The following is a 19,552-nucleotide window of genomic DNA, read 5'->3' on the forward strand; positions in this document are numbered from 1 at the left end:
TTATATATGTGATTCCTTTAGTTATTTTAAAAGTAAGATCTATGGTGACTCTTGAGTTGAAAATCAAAGTTAAGTAACTTTCTATGAAAAGAAGTTGATAGTTAAATGACGATAAAAAATATTAACTCATTGATGGTGTGTGACAACTATTGAGAATTACAACAAAAACTTAACTATCTAGCTTAATTACAGTTTGTTAATAAGTCAGTTAGTTAGCTACATATTTTTCATTCCTCTTCGATTACTCTAGAATAGTCTTAGTCACATGTATATAATGTAACAATGATCAATGAAATAGTTACAATTTTTGATTCACCAAAATTACATTTTGCTCACAGTTCTCTTCTTCTCTCTTTCAATCACCATTCATGGTTTCTTATTTCTTTCAATTGCCATTCATGGCTTACTGGTTGTTTGTTTGATTGCTGTGAGTTTTGAGAACAACAACCCTGCACCCACCCTTAAAAGATGATAGATTTTTCTGTTGGAAAAAACAAGTATTAATCTGAGTCTTAACATCATATTTAACGATGTAACCTTATGAGTCACTATTGAAGTGAGAACTTGCATCAAATAGAAAATTAGTATCCACATCAGGAATATAGTGGAATGGAAGACTAGTCCCAGTTCCACGACATTCGTTATTATACTTAAACATCAATCCCACAAAGGTAGGATAAGGTCTACGTACACCTTACTGTCCCCATACCAGACGAGGTATGTTGTTATTGTTGAGAAATTATAAACAAGACAAGGAAATGATAATCTGCTTTGGTAAGACAATTATATAGGGAGTATGAATTTGTCCAACAAAGTGTGTTACTGTTTTTCCTTGTTACAAAAGTCCTCGTTAATTGGAGTAGCAAATTCAAGAAGTTGCTTGTCATGCTCGAACACACTCATTTCTTGTTCATTCAAGTTAACAAAAGCTTCAATTCCTCCATCATATGTCCTCATCAAATAAATAACCTTGTTAAGTGGACCCTTTGCAAAGCTTGATCTAATAGGCTTCCCAAATCCAAAATCTAAATCTTGTAAAAATGGGAACTTACATAAGCTACTCGAAATGTACAAATCACATTTCCTTTTAGAGAATGGCTCCTCCCCTGTTCTATATGTATCTAACATCTCTATAGCGAATTCATTTTCTTCAACATTATTTCTTGCGGAGAGAAAATTTTTAGACTTTTTTATATCGGTTACTAATTTTGGTAACTTGAGCTCTTCCTTGTCTTCATATATCGGTGAGGAGATTATGGAGACGAGATTTCCTATGGAGTTTGGTGGGAGTGGAGGTGAAGTTATTTCTCGTAAATCGAAAAATTGGACCAACTGAGATCGCTTGAGCGAGCCCGAGTTAACCACAGTGGCAGAAGATGCAGCACTCTTGTAGATAAGTGCATTCACGGCCTCATTGCTCGTTACATTTTGCACCCCAATCGACGATTTTAATGCACTTAGCTTTGTGCTACTGAAAACAAACCTCTTTTGGACGCATTTGTCCGTGTCTGATCCAAAAACAGGGGAAACCAATGGACCAATTGGCGATGGTACGATGGAGTCCTCGACGAAATAAGGAGATGGGTCTGTATTTGAATTTCGAGTTAATGCAGCCCAATCTCTCAAGAAGCAATGGGCACTACTTCCGTCTGCTATTTTGTGCGACAAGCAAACACTGAGTGCTATTCCTCCACAATCGAAATGACTTAATTGAGCTACAATCAAGGCGCGATCAACGCCATTTGCCCAAGGTACACCTTGAGGAAATGTCAAATCTTTGACATTTGAGTCAGGGTGATTAACAACTTTGTCCATTGGAGAATTGATTTGGACTTCCAAGAACTCAGCACCGTGATCATCACACTCAATAGTGGCGTTGTCTTTTAGAGTTCCAGCCCATGGATAGTAATAACTCAATACTTTTGACAAAGAGTTTGATAGTAGATTTGATAGTGTTTTAGGCCCATTTGGGATGGCATTAACTTGATTTTTGGTGTAGAAAAAAACCAAGGGAACATATAAGCTAGTGAGGCATTGATCTAAAAGGGAAAGTTTGTGCCATCTTTGAGTAGATGGTGTGGGCGTGAAAGGTTTGATGATTTTTTTGGATATCATTTTTCTTAACCGTTTTTTTATCAGTCCATTACAACTAAGCTAATTATTTATACACATAATAAAAACTGGCATGACGTACGAAGATGGGTCATTTTTACTTATTTTATTTATTATAAAATAACATTTCTTCCGTTTCAAAAATAATGATTCTATTCCCTTTTTAGTTTGTTTCAAAATGAATGATCGCTTTCCTTTTTTAACAATTTTTATTTATTATAAAATATATATATATTCACTTCATACCCGATGTAATTCCACAATTGATATCCAAGAAGGATAAAGTAAACAAAGACAAGCGTTTGGCAAAATACTACCTACTACTACATATGCTAAAGCGAAACAACTGCAAACGAGACATGGAGATCTAGCAACAAATTTATGATTGTTTTTAGTTACGCAAAATATATCTATTCATTTTTAATATTCGAAATTTGAATAATTGAATGAGGCATGTATAATATTTAATTTTAATTTTCAGTCATTTTAGAGAAACGTTACTGATAATAACGTTTTATATTTGTTTATCTTGTCAGATTTTTGTTTTTTTGTTATTGAATTTTTTAAATAAAATATAGTCTAAAACGTTAGTGAGAACTACGTTTATACTAGTTTTGTAAAATTTCAAAAAAATATACTATTTTGGTGAATTGATTTTAATAATGACCTACTTTGGTCAAAAGTTCTCTTAACTAAACTAAGAACCTATTACCCCTGAAATTATTTTTTTTGTATAATTCTGTGCACCTTTTTTGCTTGCGTGACATCCAAATATATCTCTCGCGCCTCAATTACGTGGAATCATGGAGTATGTCACGTAAGACAAAATGTGTATAAAATTATTTTAAAAATAAGTTCAAGAGGGTCATAAGACCTTAGTTTAGTTAAAATATGTCTTTTAAATTTCGATCATAGTCTAGAAAAATACTTATATATTTTTTCTTATATTTTCGAAAGATATTAGTTACATTTCAACCAAAAAAGATATCCGAAATTAGTTACATTTCAACCAAAAGTGTATATATCTTCAATAAGTGTCCCTTTTGAAAATCGAGATGTTATCCTTATCACAGAAATATTCAAATCAATTATTGTAGAGGGGCTAATTAGAGTTGTGTCTATTTTTTTTATCTAACTGATGATAGATCAGATTATTTTATTTATTGCCAAGTAAAATAACAATACAATATTTTAATGTGAAAAAGTGCTCGGTTCAGAATCGTGAAATACTCTTCTATAGGATTTGTCTCTAATTTCACTAAAACAATGAGTATAAAAAGAAATAGATTACAAAATGGTGTAATGTATAAATATACCCTTCAACTTTGTCTAATTTTATATTTATGAGTAGATGGTGTGGGAGTGAAAGGTTTGATGTTTTTTTTTTGGATATTATTGATGTCATGATTTTTCTTTCACCTTTTTTTTTAATACAACTAAGCTAGTTATTTATGCACATGAGGCCTTCAATACAAAAGGAAGAGAAAAATTGGCATGATGGCCTTACTTTCTATGTCATATTTCATTTTTACTTATTTCATTATAAAATAAGAAGAAATAATTTGTCACTTATTTAAATAAGTATTTTATTGTATTTTTGGAAGAAATTAGTTACATATCTTCACTGTCCATTTTGAAAATGGAGATGTAATCCTTATCACAGGAATATTCAAATCTTTTAAAGTAGAGGGGGTAATTAGATTTGTGTCTAATTTTTTATCTAAGTGATGATAGACAGTCTGCCTAATAAAAATATTGTTGCTCGTTTCCACAATTTGAAGTAGTTGATCTGCACAAGTTACACGAAGATAATTTTACTGTATTTTGCTTTTGAACAACAAATCATAATTCTCTCAAATATGCTCTCGTGTATTTGATCAATCAATTTTTTTTTCTTCTCAGTATAAACACGTAGATTTTTCTTCACATCAAGAAAAAATTCCTAGATCAAAACTGAATGCAAAGACCAAAATGGGTTCTTGAACTTGACAAATTTTAAGAAAAATAATGTAAAGATGTGGGTTAAATGATTTTTGATTAGGTTCCTAGATGGGTCAGGCATGGGTTTGAAATGGGGAAGGATTAATTTTTACGAAATTGAGTCAATTTTGATTGATTTGGGGATTTTCGTTAATTGAGGGGTATAATGGTGAAATTGATAACGGCGAGGGTAGAAATAACTTTATTTTAACGGCAGAGATATATTCAATTAATAAACTATAATTGAGGGGGTATTTTTAACCCTTTTCCCTAAATAAAAGTATCGGTAAAACTTATCCATTATATTAGGTATCCATGTAAGTAATTTTTTTTCGACGAAAAAGGGTCAAAATTGCCCTTTATATAAAACAATACGCAACAACTTTTAGTGCTGCTACAGGGCTGGAGGCAAATCTGGATAAATTCAGTGTATTTATAGCTGGAATGGATGATGATACAAACGCTCAGATTCTTGAAAGAACTGGTTTTGCAATCATACAGATAAAGAAGGAGATAACAGAGAGAATACATTTCCTTTTGAAAATCGCAACGTGACAAATAAAAATCGACAAGGGAATATCGTTTAAATTCATTATTCGGTAACGATGAAACAGACCGGTTTTAAGTAATGACCAATAGTATGATCGCATTGTTGCCATAATATATTTTTTTCTCATTTTGTCTTTATTGATTAATTAATAATTTTATTTTATCATTTATAAGTAATATTACTTTGTGTCCCACTCTTCTTGTAGGTTCATCTTTCAAATTATGAATATATGACATCATGTAAGAATGGAGAACAATACAACTATCCAAACACTATATTCAATAAACAATAAAGTATGATATAATACAAAACAATACAATATGATACGTTATAAAACAATACGCAATTACTTTTATATATATGGCAAGCGTAGTTGTAATGGAGTGATAAAGAAAAGGTCAAGAATTCTCTATGCTTACTAATGGGGAAGAAGAACAACAACAATTGGCTATCGTGGTACTCCCTCCGTTCAACAATAATTATTGACTATATTATTTTTGGAATGTGTTTTATATTTAGTTTCTAATTTATCCTTATTACTAATTATAGTCATTTTTCTATTACATTTTTGAAGACATTCTATCTATTATATTCAAACGATGATATAATAAAACTATTCTTCTATTTATAGTTTCTTAAAAAGTGTGAAAGTCGACAACTATTGTTGGACGGAGACAGTATTAGTAATAGAAATGATTTTAATGCATGCATTAGTATGATTAAAGACACAATAGTCCCTCAAAATCTTCTGCACAATATTTATGGAGGATACTTTTACAAACAAATAAAATATATTTAAAAATTATGAAATGCATGTTATTTTTAATATATAAACCAGGCATAAAATGATTTGAGCATAACTAATACCACAATTTATGATATTAGAATTATATTATACACCTAACCAAAGTGTCAATTTCTTCAATCTTTAATCCAAATGGACTAAAACTTAGATCTGTTAGTCTTAAAATATTATATAAAAAGAACTTAACAATTATCCAACAGTTGGGGATGTAGCTCAAATGGTAGAGCGCTCGCTTTGCATGCGAGAGGTACAGGGTTCGATCCCCTGCATCTCCATTTTTATCAATTTTCAGTTTTGAAAAAGTTTGTATCGAACAGTGATCGAATTAGCTCGATTTGATTTGTGTTTTTAAACGATTTTTGGTGCAAATGAAAAAATAAAATGAGGATTTAATCAAAGTATAAGACATTTAAAAACTTAAAACCATGTTAAATGATATATATATATACCTTATACCGAAGAAATGAATTGAACTTTTAAAAGAAAAAACATCGAAATCGAAAAATTAAATTAGTCTGATTCAATTCAATTTTTTGATTTTTCGATATTTATGTCCATTTCTAATATTGGAAATAGCTCACATATACCCTTGAACTATTTTTTGGCTCAAAAATATGCTTCCGTTAAAGTATTGGAGCACATATACCCTTACTATGAACAAAGGGGTGTTAAGTGTCATGTGGACGCCACATAGGCACCAAACAGCATCTAACCTCCACATAGATTAAGAAGATGCTAATACTAATTTTGCGCTCATTTTCTTAGGAAATACCATTTTTTCATTTCTCTAATATGATAAAATACATTTCCCCCCATTTCTCTGTAATATCGTTTCTCTAGCGTTTAACAGATCCTCTCACGGATGGATATTTTTGAGCCAAAAAATAGTTCAAGGGTATATGTGAGCTATTTTCAATAGTTTAAGGGTATTTTTGAGCCTTTTCTATTTTTCTTTATTAAGTTGACTTAATCTTAAAGATAGCAATCCAATATATTTACCACGAGAGAAAAGTAATTCTACTTTTTAATATAATTATTTTTCGAAAGAATTTGATAAATATTTCAAAGGTTTTATTTATTTCTAAAATTTTGTTATCGATCAAATATTATCGTATTAAATTGACACGAAGGAGTACTATTTATCATCTAGCATTAGATAGAGAGAGTTGCATTCAACATCCAGCGCTCCTTAATTTTAAAGCTAAAATTATGTGAAAATTTGACCGTTAAAAGAACGTTTCGCACAGTATAAAACTCTCAAATTAACCCTTCTCTTTTCATTCACAATCTGTGAAAACAAAAAAAATCCATATAGAAAAAGAGAAATCTTCAGTTTCTTCAAGAAGAAGATATTGAAATGGCTAACAGAGACGCAGTTCCAAAAATTTTACCCAAAGGTGAGGAAAAAGATCCTCTTTTTCGACACCCCAAATGCCCAATTACTAGTTGTTTGTTGTTGGTTTTTCATTTTCTTTGATTAGTACTGAAATAATTTATTTGGGGTTTATGTTAATGCAGTGAATCTTGATTGATCATGATGAGTATCAATCATTCTTGGGTGTTTTTCATTAGTTTAATACGAGCTGATTGTTTAGATTCTTGATCACTGCTAATGAAATTCTTGAGAGTTGTTAAAGCTGTATTTCCCCCTTTTTTTTGATGATTCATTTTATTTTCTTCATCACATCACTATTCCAAGTCCGAATAAAGAAGGAAGATTATGTTTATACAGATTTCTGCTTTCTCTAGTTGTGATCTCGTGTAACAATTATGCTGTTATTGATGATTTGATTATCTTGGACCACGAGGACCCCAGTCGTGCTTCTGGTTTCCATTCCAATCATCATAAATCTCCTCGTGCTCTGCCATTTTTTCGTTGTGTCATTTAATTGTTTTTACGTTTGTTCATTGTCATTAGAGAACTTATTTCTTGGCTAAGGTTTTACTTGTTTTGTATATTATTAGTTAGTGTAGAATCTTTACTGTTATATATGAGTTTGAATTATTTAGTAGGAGGAGGGGGAGAGGTTAAGAAGAAGAATGGACAAGCGAATGGAAGAACTAGGCGTGCTTTGGGAGATATTGGAAACATTGTCACTGGTCCTGCTGTTGGAGCAAAGCCTCAAACTAAGGTTTCTCGCCCCGTTACTAGGTAGAATTCAGTCACTCTCTACAAACAACTCAACATTTTTATGCATTATGGTTTAGTAGTTGTTGCAATTAGTTATCTTGTATACGCTCGTGTAACTTGAATGAGAACTTTCACTATTCAGGAGGTCTGCTGCCCAGTTGATAGCTAAGGAACAAGAACCAGTGCAGAAGAACAAGGTTTAAGTTTACTTGTGAATAATAGTTCTTGAAAAAGTTTTCCTTTTAGGAGTAATATTTTTCTGATTTTAAAGATGGGGTTAAGATGTTTTCCTGTACTTAGTTCTTGAAGAACCCCTTTTCCAATTGGCTTGTTGTTGTGGTTTGTTTGTAGACGAAGCCTCTTGTAACTAAAGGAGTTGCAGCAAGAAAAGTTGGTGTTCCAGCAAAAGCAGAAGCTATTAAAAAGGATTATGTCAAAGCGAAAGCTGGAACTATTAGTGGTATATGCCCTGATGAGGATGTGAAAACCATTGAAAAGATCCCCTTGAAAGAAAGAAAAGTAAGGAAGAGTGGAAAGACTCTAACTTCTATCCTAACTGGGCGAAGCAAGGTTGTCTTTTTACCTATTCCCTTTGCTGAAAATGTAGTAAGCAAGATCAGTATATAAGTGTAATTGACCAATTCTCTTTTAGGCTGCTTGTGGACTATCCAACAAACCAAGAACACAGATTGTTGATATTGATGCTGCTGATATTGATAATCACTTGGCTGGTGTTGAATATGTTGAGGATATTTACAAGTTCTATAAGCTCACAGAGGTATGGTGAAACTTCTGTCTCCTGTGTTCTCTTTAATGTAACGAAATAGTTTTGTGACTTTATTGTAATAGTGGAAAAAGTTCAGTCACCATTCGTGAAGTTGATCTTGTTTTTTGATGATTTGGCTGATTCAGGACGAAAATCGACCATGTGATTACATGGATTCACAGCCAGAGATCAATGACAGGGTGAGAGCAATTCTTGTGGACTGGCTGATAGAAGCACACAAAAGGTTTGAGCTGAGGCCTGAAAGCCTGTACCTCACAGTCAACATAATGGACCGTTTCCTGTCGGAAGAGCCTGTTCCTAGAAGGGAACTTCAGTTACTTTGCATCAGCTCAATGCTTATTGCCAGCAAATATGAAGAGATTTGGGCACCAGAGGTGTAAAAATGAAGTATTCTGCAAATGTGTTAAATCTGTTCAGTTAAAATTTATCATAATCTCTGATTATATGTTATGTTTGTCTCTGCAGGTTAATGACTTCCTAACAATAACAGACAACGCTTATGTCAGGGACCAGATACTTCTAATGGAGAAAGTGATCTTGGGAAAGCTGGAGTGGTATTTAACTGTCCCAACGCCATACGTCTTTCTGGTTCGTTACATTAAAGCTGCAGTTCCATCTGATCAGGAGGTATTGTTTTATGCTCAATGTGAATTTGCAGCTACTTAAGCAGATAAAGACAGCTAGTTTAGCGGATTATATGCGCCCTCTTTGTTGTTTTATAGATGGAGAACATGACATTTTTCTTGGCTGAGCTCGGCCTGATGAACTACACTACCGTGATATCCTACTGTCCATCAAAGCTTGCTGCTTCTGCTGTTTATGCTGCTCGTAGTACTCTCAACAGGAGCCCTCGATGGACTGACACTCTGAAGCACCACACTGGATACACAGAAGACCAGCTGAGGTAAAGAAAAAGTTAAAACAGTTGTCATTTAGGATTGGTAACTCTACTAATTATGAACTAATTGTGTTGCATGTATTGTTTGAAACAGAGAATGTGCAAAACAATTAGTTAGCTTCCACTTTGGTGCTGCTGAAAACAAGCTGAAGGCAGTTTATAGGAAGTTTTCTAGTCCAGATAGATGTGCTGTTGCCCTCTTGCCCCCTGCAAGAGATGTCCATATAGGAAGTTCTTGAACAAAGATTGTGAATGTGTGAAGTCAGATCATGTCAAACTTTCTGATCTCTTATTTTGAAGTCTGAAAAATTCATACTTTTATATGATTTACTTCTAGTAAAGTCATTCCCTTTTAACATTGTATGGTTCTTGTGAATATTTGAATGTTGAGTGATTAGTTTTATCCATTAGTGTTATTGTACCACTTCTATTCTTTGGCTCACTCACTGTGTGCATAATTTTCCTAGCCTTAAGATCTTTATTCTTTGTCATGAATATATTCAGTAGCCTCGAAAACAGCAACTACCATATTTAAGCTCTCTGTATAAGCGGTAGCAGCCTTCTTAAACTTCATGGTAAACATTCCTGAGGAGAAGTCCGTCCAATCATGATAGTAAAAAGAAGCAGATCGGTGTATATTACAATCTAATAGCATATCATACTTCTAAGCTATAAATGAGCAAACTTGTGGAGTTTGGGCGCAAACCAAGGGAATGTAGGCAGTCAACCTTCCCTGATGTAAGCATCAATGGCTTATTCCACGGGTCAAACCCCGTGGTTCAATAGGAGACATGGTGACAACTTTACGTTTCTCTAAGGCTCCCCCTTCTGTTAGAGGCATAAGCAATCAATCATGATGAGTTAAATGGGAGCACAATTAAATCGTATTTACACTAACAAGAAACTGCCTTCAGCTATAAATCTGATGTGCTAGAGTATGTAATAATTGGTATTGCACACACAACAAAGAGGGATGAACTAACCATTTTGTTAGTTTCGGGTTTGTTTAAAAGTGAAGGGTTTGAATGAAATACGACATGTGCCTCAGAGCTACCTACAAGAATCTGCAGACTCGTCATTGACTTTAACCTTCGTTCCACAGCAGCTCTTTCTCTCGTGTGCCTCCACTTTCTTTTTACCAGAGCAAGCTCCGTCTTGATCATGTGATGCCTTCCCAAGCTCTGGCATCCTCTCAATAAACTCTTTATTCTCTTTCCACACCTCTCCATTTGTATATACCTCCTTCTTCCATATCGGAACTGATGCTTTAAGCTCATCAATCAGAAACTTGCAAGCATCCAATGCATCTGCTCGATGGACAGACGAGATTGCAACAAATACACTAGTCTCTCCAACAGGAACAGTACCCAAGCAGTGAGCAACTGCTATCGAGTGGATATCCCACGATGATCGGGCAGAAGAACAGAGAGATTTAAGACAACGTACTGCCATTGGAACATATGCTTCATACTGTAACTCTAAAACTTCTTTACCATCAAATGTATCACGCGTTGTACCAGCAAATGTTGCTATAGCTCCACATTTAGGAGAACTAACATAACCAATATATTTGTTGAAGTCTATTGGGCTATTCGCTTCCAAGATCTCGATTAAGTTTCTATCCTCATCAGCCATTAGAATCACCTATAATTCCGAAAAAACACCTCAAAACAAAAACAACTAGGCTTCAATTCCAAACAAGTCAGGGGTCGGCAATATGAATTCTCATTATCCATATCGTGCTATTTAACCTCATCTCAACTCCAAAAAGTTTTACTTATCAGAACTAGAAATAACTAACATTCACACACTTCCTTCTTCCCATTTTAAACGAACTTATATCGCAGCAAAATCAAATAAGATTCATACGATCAAATTAAACGAGAAGGGATTAGACAGGACAGCACCAGTAGATTGAGTTTCATGTAAGTATAGACTATAATCATCCAACTATACCCTTTAAACAATCAACTTCAACTCATGATCTTGGATTACAATTATAATTCTCAAAGACCACTTACATAAACTCCTAAATCCAATAAATTGCAGTTCTCACCTTCCATCCGTCTCAATTTATGTGATATTCTTTGCTTATCGACAGTCAATTTGACTAGTCTTTGGTGAAATTCACATTGTTTAAATCTCGAGAAGCAAAATGTGTCACGTAAATTGAAACAGAACAGTCGTAATTATTAGTGATGTTGATATCTTTAACAAAATCAATTAGTATCAAGTCAACTCATGACCAAATGACTTGAGATTATAAGAAAAACTTTGTTAAATTGATTTCAAATACAATGATTTTGAGATAATTGAAAATTATAATCATGATTAATCGAAATTAAAGATTGAATCTTTGAAAACTTACCTATACAATGAAGCGGCTGGCTGGTGGCTGAACCGCAGCTTTGGAGTGCTTTTATCTTTCTGATGATTGCAGAGTAGAAGTTAAAGACAATTTTTGGAAGAGAAAATTGACAAAAATGGTCCCTTAATTGTTGTAGTAAGTTCAACATAGTTCCTTAAGTATCAATTCAGCATTTTTTGATCTTTTTAAGTTTGTAATAATGTAAAAGTTATTGATTATTGTTGCACAAATAAAAAAGATATCATAAATAATTACAAGTTTATATTCAAATCGAAAGTAATTTCTGAAATACTCAGTCTCTTATAAATAATTATCGTCTATACCCTCATTTATTAAGGGTGATAATTTTTGCTTAAGTGATACTAAATCGATATCATATACTATATTGATATCATTAAGGTTGATAATTTCGCTTAACTCATACTCAATATATATATATATATTGTATTGGTATCATTAAGGTTTCTTCATCAGAAATTACTTATTAGTCAATGATATTATAAGAGTATATATGTATTATTGTGGTATCATTAAGGTTTCTTGTTCAGAAATTACTCAATATAGTATATATGATACTGATTTAGTATCAATTAAGCGAAATTAGTAAATGGGATGTATAGTGTAATTATTTTATTTTTATGAGGTATTTGCTTATTTTCCCCTTATAGTTACATTAAAAATTAAATTGATTAAAAGAATTTATATTGGATTTCATTTGGTTATGTTTAATTTTAAATTTTGAAATCGATATCAGATTTTGTTTTGATTTTTTACTAAAAAAACTACAAAATAACCGAATTAAGCCGATAATTTTTTTATAAAATTTTTATATATTATTCATAAATAAAATTTAAATACTTTGTTAAATCTTATTAACTTATGTCTTTAACTTTACTATTTTCTCAAATTCAACCCTTTAAGTCTTAAATTTTATGAACTATATATTAAAATTTTAAGTCCAAGTTTTCTCAATTTTTGAGTTCGGGGTTTTCTTTTTTGCTTTAAAGATTTGATATTTGGTGTATAATGACTTTACTATTGCTTAATTAAAATTACTTTTGTTTGTATAATAATAACTTAAGCATTGCTTAATTGAATTCACAGTTACTTTCACATGGATTGTTCATATACTTGGTGTCTATGTCTATCAAGAGTATTGCTTAATTAAAATTACTTTGTTTGTATAATAATAACTTAAGCATTGCTTAATTGAATTCACAGTTACTTTCACATGGATTGTTCATATACTTGGTGTCTATGTCTATCAAGAGTATTGCTTAATTAAAATTACTTTGTTTGTATAATAATAACTCTAGTATTGCTTAACTGAATTCACAATAATTTTCATATAGATTATTAATGTACTAGGTGTATATGTCTATCGAGACGTGTATGCTTCGATAAATTTATTACTTTTAAATCGAAAAATAAAAAAATTATTGAAATCGATAGTCTTTTAAGTTTAAATTTAGAAACTTAAAAATCAAAAATTAATTTGATAATTTTAACCGATAACCTATCTAAATCGAACAAGGAAAAACACTAATAAAGTCTATAAATAAATATTGAGGAAAATAAATATTGCCTTCACTGATTTCACTGTTGTTCAAGTCTCAAATATCAATTGTGCCTTCTTTTTTTTTTTTTCCTTTTTCAGATTCCATAACTCTTTTCTTGAATTTAGAGTCATCCAAACTGCTTGCTTTTCTTCATATTCCCATAATTTCCGATTCTTGATTTGATTTTCGTTTAATTTAAGCAAAACCCTAGTATTTTTTAGCTGAATTATCGGGAATTTGGGAGGAATTGAATCAACAAAAATTCAATTGAAGATCAGTTAGTTAGAGATGGCAATAGCTGCACCAGAACAGCTTAATCTTACGGAAGCTCCAACTTGGGGGTCTAGAACCGTTGATTGCTTCGAGAAATTGGAGCAGATTGGTGAAGGCACTTATGGGTTAGTTCTTGTATTTTGAATTATGTCTTTTGCTTTGCTTGTAGTGTGTGCGCTTTTACTTGAGTCGAGTGTTTATCGGAAACAATCTTACTTTGGGTTTGGTGTTGTTGTTGTAGTGTGTGTTAAAGACTTAAAGTTGTCATTTTTTTTTGTTTAAAAAGCATAATTATTGAGAGTTGGGATGAATGCGTTTGAATAGAACAGAATGAATACATGGGGTTTATATATGTAGACTTCAATTATATACATGTGGGTATTTCATAGCTTGTAGTAAATTTATGGATTAGGACTCTGTTTGCTGCAAGTTACAGTCTTGGGCTACGTCTGACGTTCCACGTGTATTTGTTTATCCAGAATTAATTGAAAGTTTGAAACTTTATGTGGAAAACTTTGGTATTTAGCAAATAGAAGACGTTTAGTGTTTGTGAGCTCCTATGATGCTCAGACTCTTCAAAAATGTAGTTGGGTGTGTCGGATCCTCCGAAAAGTAGTGCATTTTTGGAGGATCCAACATGGGTGCGGCAACAATTATGGAGAGTCCAAGCAACGCAGGTGAGCTCAAAAGTTAGCAGAGCTGTATTTTAGCTAATAGAATGGCGGAAAAAGAGAAATTTAGTATGAAGGTCTCATTTTTTTTGGCTTATAGTGTCGAAGACAAAAAAAGTTCAGCTTAAAGTTCACAGCTTTTTGTATCTCATCAAAAGAGTTGATTTGCTTAAAGGTCTATTTTTTTTGGCTTGTAGTGTCGAAGACAAATTTCAGGTCAAAGTTCTCAACTTTTTGTATCTCATCAAAAGAGTAATTCATTTTTTTATTACGTAAATGGAGAGGTAACTCAAATCTTTCTTAAACTATCTACGTCGTGTCTATTTTGCAACTTACACCAAAATGCTGAAAGAGAGACTGTTATACTTCAACTCATATACTCTCCTTTTATCGCCTGAAACATCTTTAGTTCCTTCATTTCCATACTGATCACCATATACATGCTGGATGGTTTCCCAAATCCTCTGCTTGCCTTTTCCTACCATTTTTCTTGTCCAACCTAATAAGGCTTCCTTCAATGATCTCAGCATAACCCCCTTCACATAACAAATGCTCAGAAGCATCTGTCATAACCATATCACTGTGGGGCAATGTATGGGTCATAAATTTTGTTTGACTGATCTGGAAGAGAAGTTTGTTATTGACAAGTGTATACGTGGGAACATGTAGTTTGATGTGCTATACTGTGCTTCTGAAAGTGGACATGAGTTTAACAAAATCAAAAGGCAAACATGGTTGTTAGATTCTAAATGGAGGGAGTAATTAGTTGATCCATTTTTGTAGTCTTAACTGTAACTGTAGAAAAAGGATGACTACCTTAACTGGTGCTCAACAATTTGTTCATTAGACGTACAACTGTTGATGTTTACCTTGCAGTCAAGTGTACATGGCTAAAGAAATTAGAACAGGGGAAATTGTTGCTTTGAAAAAGATACGCATGGACAACGAAAGAGAAGGGGTGAGCTTCTTATTTTAAATATGATTTGCATTTTCTTAGTTCTTTCCAACTCTTCTCACTGAAGCTTTTCTTAACAGTTTCCAATAACTGCTATACGTGAGATTAAAATCTTAAAGAAGCTGCACCATGAAAATGTCATTGACCTGAAAGAGATTGTAACATCTCCAGGTAAGAGTTGAATACTATATACATGCTTTCATATTGTGTCATTTTTATTATTTACTAATGGTCTCCTTTTTACGCTAACTTAAAAACCACATACAAAAGTTACTTAACTTTTTTCCTTCTTACGTGCCCTTTGTGGTTTTCCTTCAGTAAAAAAAAAATTCGTACAGAAGTTTCTGTCTAGCAATTGCATTGCCAGCAAGATTTTTTTACCTTATTAAACATGTCGTATCTTTTTTACAGCAAATGTATTAATTTTTGCCTGCATTGACTGCGATCTTCGTCAATATTCAAATATATTCAACTACCGAACTAAATTGCAAAAAAGGGTCCTTTTAATATCAGAATTGACAGTGTAAAAAGGTCCAAATAGTTTGTCAAAGTTTAGTAATTATTGTGTCCTTTTTGTTCTTGTTCTTTATTTTGTGGTAAACAGTCCTGTGATAGTATCCATTTTTAATTGTTGTAGGTCGTGAGAAGGATGACCAGGGGAGGCCAGGCAAGTGTTTCTAAATTTAATTTAGTTTCATAGTGGTGCTTTTACTGCTTCCCCCAAACCCCATGCATGATGTCACTTCTGATTTAATTGAGTTTGTCATATTTGAAGTAAACGTATGACTTTGTTTGCAGATGGTAACAAGTATAAAGGTGGAATCTACATGGTCTTTGAGTACATGGACCATGATTTGACTGGGCTTGCTGATCGTCCTGGAATGAGATTTTCAGTTCCGCAGATTAAGGTAGCATAATTTGTCACTTAACGTGTCTGGTAGCACTGCTGGGCAAAATAGTTGCTTGAAAGAAGAGAGTGAGTAGGATGATGATATTCACTTTCTTTTTTGCAGTGTTACATGAGGCAGCTTTTGACGGGACTGCACTATTGTCATGTAAATCAAGTACTTCATCGTGATATTAAAGGTTCGGTTTAGGAAATTTATGCTGATTTTCTAATTTCATATTCTCTTAGTGTGGTGATAACTGATAAAGGCTTCTCCTTTTCCTTGTAGGTTCAAATCTTCTGATTGACAACAAAGGCAATTTAAAGCTTGCTGATTTTGGGCTTGCTCGATCCTTCTCTAATGATCATAATGCAAATCTTACAAATCGTGTGATTACTTTATGGTACAGGTATGATTTGTGTGATACCAATTTAGCTGGATTCCATTTTAAATTCTCTTTGTGTGAGTTGTGATTTGAGGTATACCAAACAGACCACCTGAGCTGCTTCTTGGGACCACAAAGTATGGTCCAGCCGTTGATATGTGGTCAGTTGGTTGCATCTTTGCTGAGCTGCTTCATGGAAAACCAATTTTTCCAGGGAAGGATGAGGTAGCTGATCTTTTCTGTTGGTTAAATGTCCTAAATCTTACAAAATTAATAAAGATGAATTGCACTTCCTTTAGTATTCTTGGACTTACAAAGACTGTCTATGGTCTAAGGAATAATAGTAACAGCTTGCGCTTGAAAAGAATTGTGATGGTGATATTTGCCTAATGTACGGCTTCTTCTTCCTTTTTTTTTTTGCTCTGGGAGGGTTAAGTATGTATGTACCTGGTGTTTCTATATGTCTGACATCTGGTTGGCTGATTGTGTACCTGATTAATCATTGTGTATTAAGACTGTTAAGACAACTGATTGCATCTACACCTAATTTGTTGCATCACTGAGATTTTAAATATTCACCGTTGGAGTTCTTTTATGTTTGAGCTGTGGTGCACCAGCTTATGACAAGATTTAGCCAAGAATTTTAAAAAACACAAACTTCTGTATCCTCGTTAATCCAAATTAATTAGGATTTTCAAACTTCCTTGTCACTTGTGGAGCTCTAAAGCAAGAGCTTAATTTGTTTGATGTTTGGTGTATTTAACAATTTTCTTTTTTCCGAATGACCTACTTAAAAGCAGTACATGTGAATGCGACTTTAGGTTGTGTTGAATTTCTAGTGTGCTCGGGTGAATAACCCAGTTTTACATTGATTTCAGCCAGAGCAGCTGAACAAGATTTTTGAGTTGTGTGGCTCTCCTGACGAGGTTAATTGGCCTGGAGTTTCCAAGATTCCATGGTATAACAATTTCAAACCATCAAGGCCATTGAAAAGACGTCTAAGGGAGGTTTTTAGACAGTAAGTAAAAAAATACATGATGTGATATATTTGCTCTAGATCCACAAAATAGTTATTGGTATCAAATAAATGTTCATGTATTTATACTATTGCATCTCTGGATTTAGCTTTGACCGACATGCCTTGGAGTTGCTTGACAAGATGCTGACCCTTGACCCATCTCAGGTATCAGTTTCTATGGCATGTATGTCATTCTTATGCGTGCTCTAAGTAAGAGTACAAGACAATGTTGAACTCATATTTGTAAAGGTTTGTTCAGATGTTCATGTGTCATGGTGCTTTTTAGACCAAAGCTAGCATGTAGGTACCAAGTTCATCATATTTTCTAGTTTATGTTGTCACTTCTTTCAAACCTTGTTTTTTTTTTGTGTGTGTGTGTGTGGGGGGGGGGATCCTATCTTTGAAATTGTGGACCGAGTGGAATTTACATTAATTTTTGGACTTTCAGTTCCACTGATGACGCTAGTAATTGTGCCATAGACCAACAACATGACTAAATCTGGTAGTCATCATTCTCCAATATCCTGCTTTTGCTATTTGCATCCGTCAACAAATTGAAGTGTGAATACCCCTGGAGTAGTCTCATTGCATGAGCTGATGAGCAACTGCTATCATTGAACATTAAAAATGTGTGGCTATCTATTCCAAGGCCAATTGGATGTTAAGGATTAATTCTTATGCATGATGTTAATGTCCTGACTGACTTGCTGTTCTACTTTTTATCTTGTCAAGAGAATATCAGCCAAGGATGCACTTGATGCTGAGTATTTCTGGACTGATCCATTACCGTGCGATCCAAAGAGGTATTTCTTCCTAGATAATCAATTATTTTTCCTTTAAAATATCAAAAAAGTGATATACGTATGGTGAGCAACTTTGTTAATCATGACTTATTTGCTTGAGCAGTTTGCCAACCTATGAAGCTTCACATGAGTTCCAGACAAAGAAAAAGCGACAGCAGCAGAGGCAGCATGAGGAAGCAGCTAAACGTCAGAAACTGCATCACCAGCAGCAGCATGGTCGGCTTCCACCAGTTCAGCAGTCAGGGCAAGGACATAGCCAAATGAGACCAGGGCCAAATCCCCCAATGCATGCATCCCATCCTCAGGCTGCTGGCGGACCTAGCCACCACTATGCAAAGCCACATGGACCTCCAGCAGGACCAGGAAGATATCCAGCTGGTGGAAATCCTTCTGGAGGATACGGTCACCCTACTCGTGGCCAAGGTGGAGCTTATGGCAGTGGTCGATACCCACCTCAAGGAAGGGGTACCCAATACAGTTCAGGAGGAATGCCAGGAGGCAGTGGTCCCCGGGGAGTTGGAGGCCCAAATTATCCCCATGGTGCCCCATATGGGTCTTCTGGCACAGGACGTGGCTCAAATGTGAATCGCAACCAACAACAGTACAACTGGCAGCAGTAATGCCTCATTCCTTCTACCAATATGGTAAGCAAAATGTGCAAACTATGTGAAATACTAAGAAGTGAACTGTGGATTGGACGCACTTATTGATTTTCTATTCCACCTCATGCATCGCAAAGAAGGGAGGAAGCGTATGGGAGGGCATCGAACAAACCTGTTTATACGGAAGTTGTCACACTGAAGGTTACGTAAAATATGTATCTTGTGTTCTATGGACATTGTCTTGTTTTGTCTCCTTCCACGTCCAAAATTTATCTGTGAACAGAATAACCATAAATGTATCCTCCTCAGCTAAGAAGCACTTACTTCATCCATTTCTGGTGAATGTTCTTTGTTTGTATACTGAAGTTAACTTTTATGAATCGTAAATTCAGATCCAAATGTGTAACAGCTATTTTATTTTTTTGTGGCATAATGTGTATTTATGGGGGGTAGAGGTTGTTTCCGATATACCATTTCATCCATTCTACTTCAATATGATACCTCGGATTATAGATTTATTATACTTGAAAAACTCTCTTTGAGATATCACTGGTGTATGATCCAATATACTTGATCTAAAAGCCTCTACATTGTAGGATATATCTCCAAACTTTTAGTCTATCATTAACTTCAACGTGTCTTATTGATCAATATTATGTCATCTATAAATAACATTATATCACGACACCTCTTCTTGAATATATCGCGTCATTTCAATGTATATGTCATTGTGTTTTTATATCTTGTCTACATTTTGCTTAAATGGAA

The 19,552-nt window shown here is 33.8% G+C and overlaps 4 protein-coding genes and 1 non-coding gene across 7 annotated transcripts; 3 read left to right on the forward strand and 2 right to left on the reverse strand.

Moving 5' to 3' along the window:
* Window positions 1-819: 819 nt before the first annotated feature.
* On the reverse strand, window positions 820-1,815 carry LOC107021811 (acylsugar acyltransferase 3-like). The gene has a single exon (XM_015222525.2). It carries the CDS (start codon window positions 1,813-1,815, stop codon window positions 820-822), a length of 996 nt encoding a protein of 331 aa, XP_015078011.2.
* Window positions 1,816-5,649: 3,834 nt separating this feature from the next.
* TRNAA-UGC lies at window positions 5,650-5,722 on the forward strand. Its single transcript has one exon. It is a non-coding gene; the product is annotated as a tRNA-Ala (tRNA).
* A 911-nt stretch (window positions 5,723-6,633) lies between these two features.
* On the forward strand, window positions 6,634-9,705 carry LOC107021136 (G2/mitotic-specific cyclin S13-7-like). Of its 2 annotated transcripts, none has more exons than XM_027918067.1 (9): window positions 6,634-6,844; window positions 7,461-7,599; window positions 7,721-7,775; window positions 7,930-8,148; window positions 8,231-8,356; window positions 8,491-8,739; window positions 8,831-8,992; window positions 9,088-9,269; window positions 9,358-9,705. In XM_027918067.1, exons 1-9 carry the CDS (start codon window positions 6,805-6,807, stop codon window positions 9,500-9,502), a joined length of 1,317 nt encoding a protein of 438 aa, XP_027773868.1. In that variant the 5' UTR covers window positions 6,634-6,804; the 3' UTR covers window positions 9,503-9,705. The 2 variants fall into 2 exon arrangements, with proteins under 2 accessions (XP_027773868.1, XP_015077225.1); XM_015221739.2 differs by having other exon boundaries at window positions 6,635-6,844; window positions 7,458-7,599.
* A 384-nt stretch (window positions 9,706-10,089) lies between these two features.
* Window positions 10,090-11,750, reverse strand: LOC107021138 (molybdopterin synthase catalytic subunit). The gene is made up of 2 exons (XM_015221740.2): window positions 11,632-11,750; window positions 10,090-10,907 (listed from the first exon to the last, which is right to left on the reverse strand). The coding sequence occupies exon 2, from the start codon at window positions 10,896-10,898 to the stop codon at window positions 10,314-10,316; it is 585 nt and encodes a 194-aa protein (XP_015077226.1). The 5' UTR covers window positions 10,899-10,907; window positions 11,632-11,750; the 3' UTR covers window positions 10,090-10,313.
* A 1,470-nt stretch (window positions 11,751-13,220) lies between these two features.
* Window positions 13,221-19,252, forward strand: LOC107023523 (cyclin-dependent kinase C-2-like). Of its 2 annotated transcripts, XM_015224238.2 has the most exons (13): window positions 13,221-13,588; window positions 15,011-15,092; window positions 15,170-15,260; window positions 15,727-15,756; window positions 15,888-15,997; window positions 16,103-16,175; window positions 16,265-16,385; window positions 16,469-16,586; window positions 17,240-17,379; window positions 17,487-17,544; window positions 18,112-18,182; window positions 18,286-18,826; window positions 18,925-19,252. In XM_015224238.2, the coding sequence occupies exons 1-12, from the start codon at window positions 13,479-13,481 to the stop codon at window positions 18,800-18,802; spliced, it is 1,521 nt and encodes a 506-aa protein (XP_015079724.1). In that variant the 5' UTR covers window positions 13,221-13,478; the 3' UTR covers window positions 18,803-18,826; window positions 18,925-19,252. The 2 variants fall into 2 exon arrangements, with proteins under 2 accessions (XP_015079724.1, XP_015079723.1); XM_015224237.2 differs by having other exon boundaries at window positions 18,286-19,252.
* The last annotated feature ends 300 nt before the right edge of the window (window positions 19,253-19,552 follow it).

Source organism: Solanum pennellii, chromosome 6 (genome assembly GCF_001406875.1).
Source record: "Solanum pennellii chromosome 6, SPENNV200".
Taxonomy (NCBI): Eukaryota; Viridiplantae; Streptophyta; class Magnoliopsida; order Solanales; family Solanaceae; genus Solanum; species Solanum pennellii.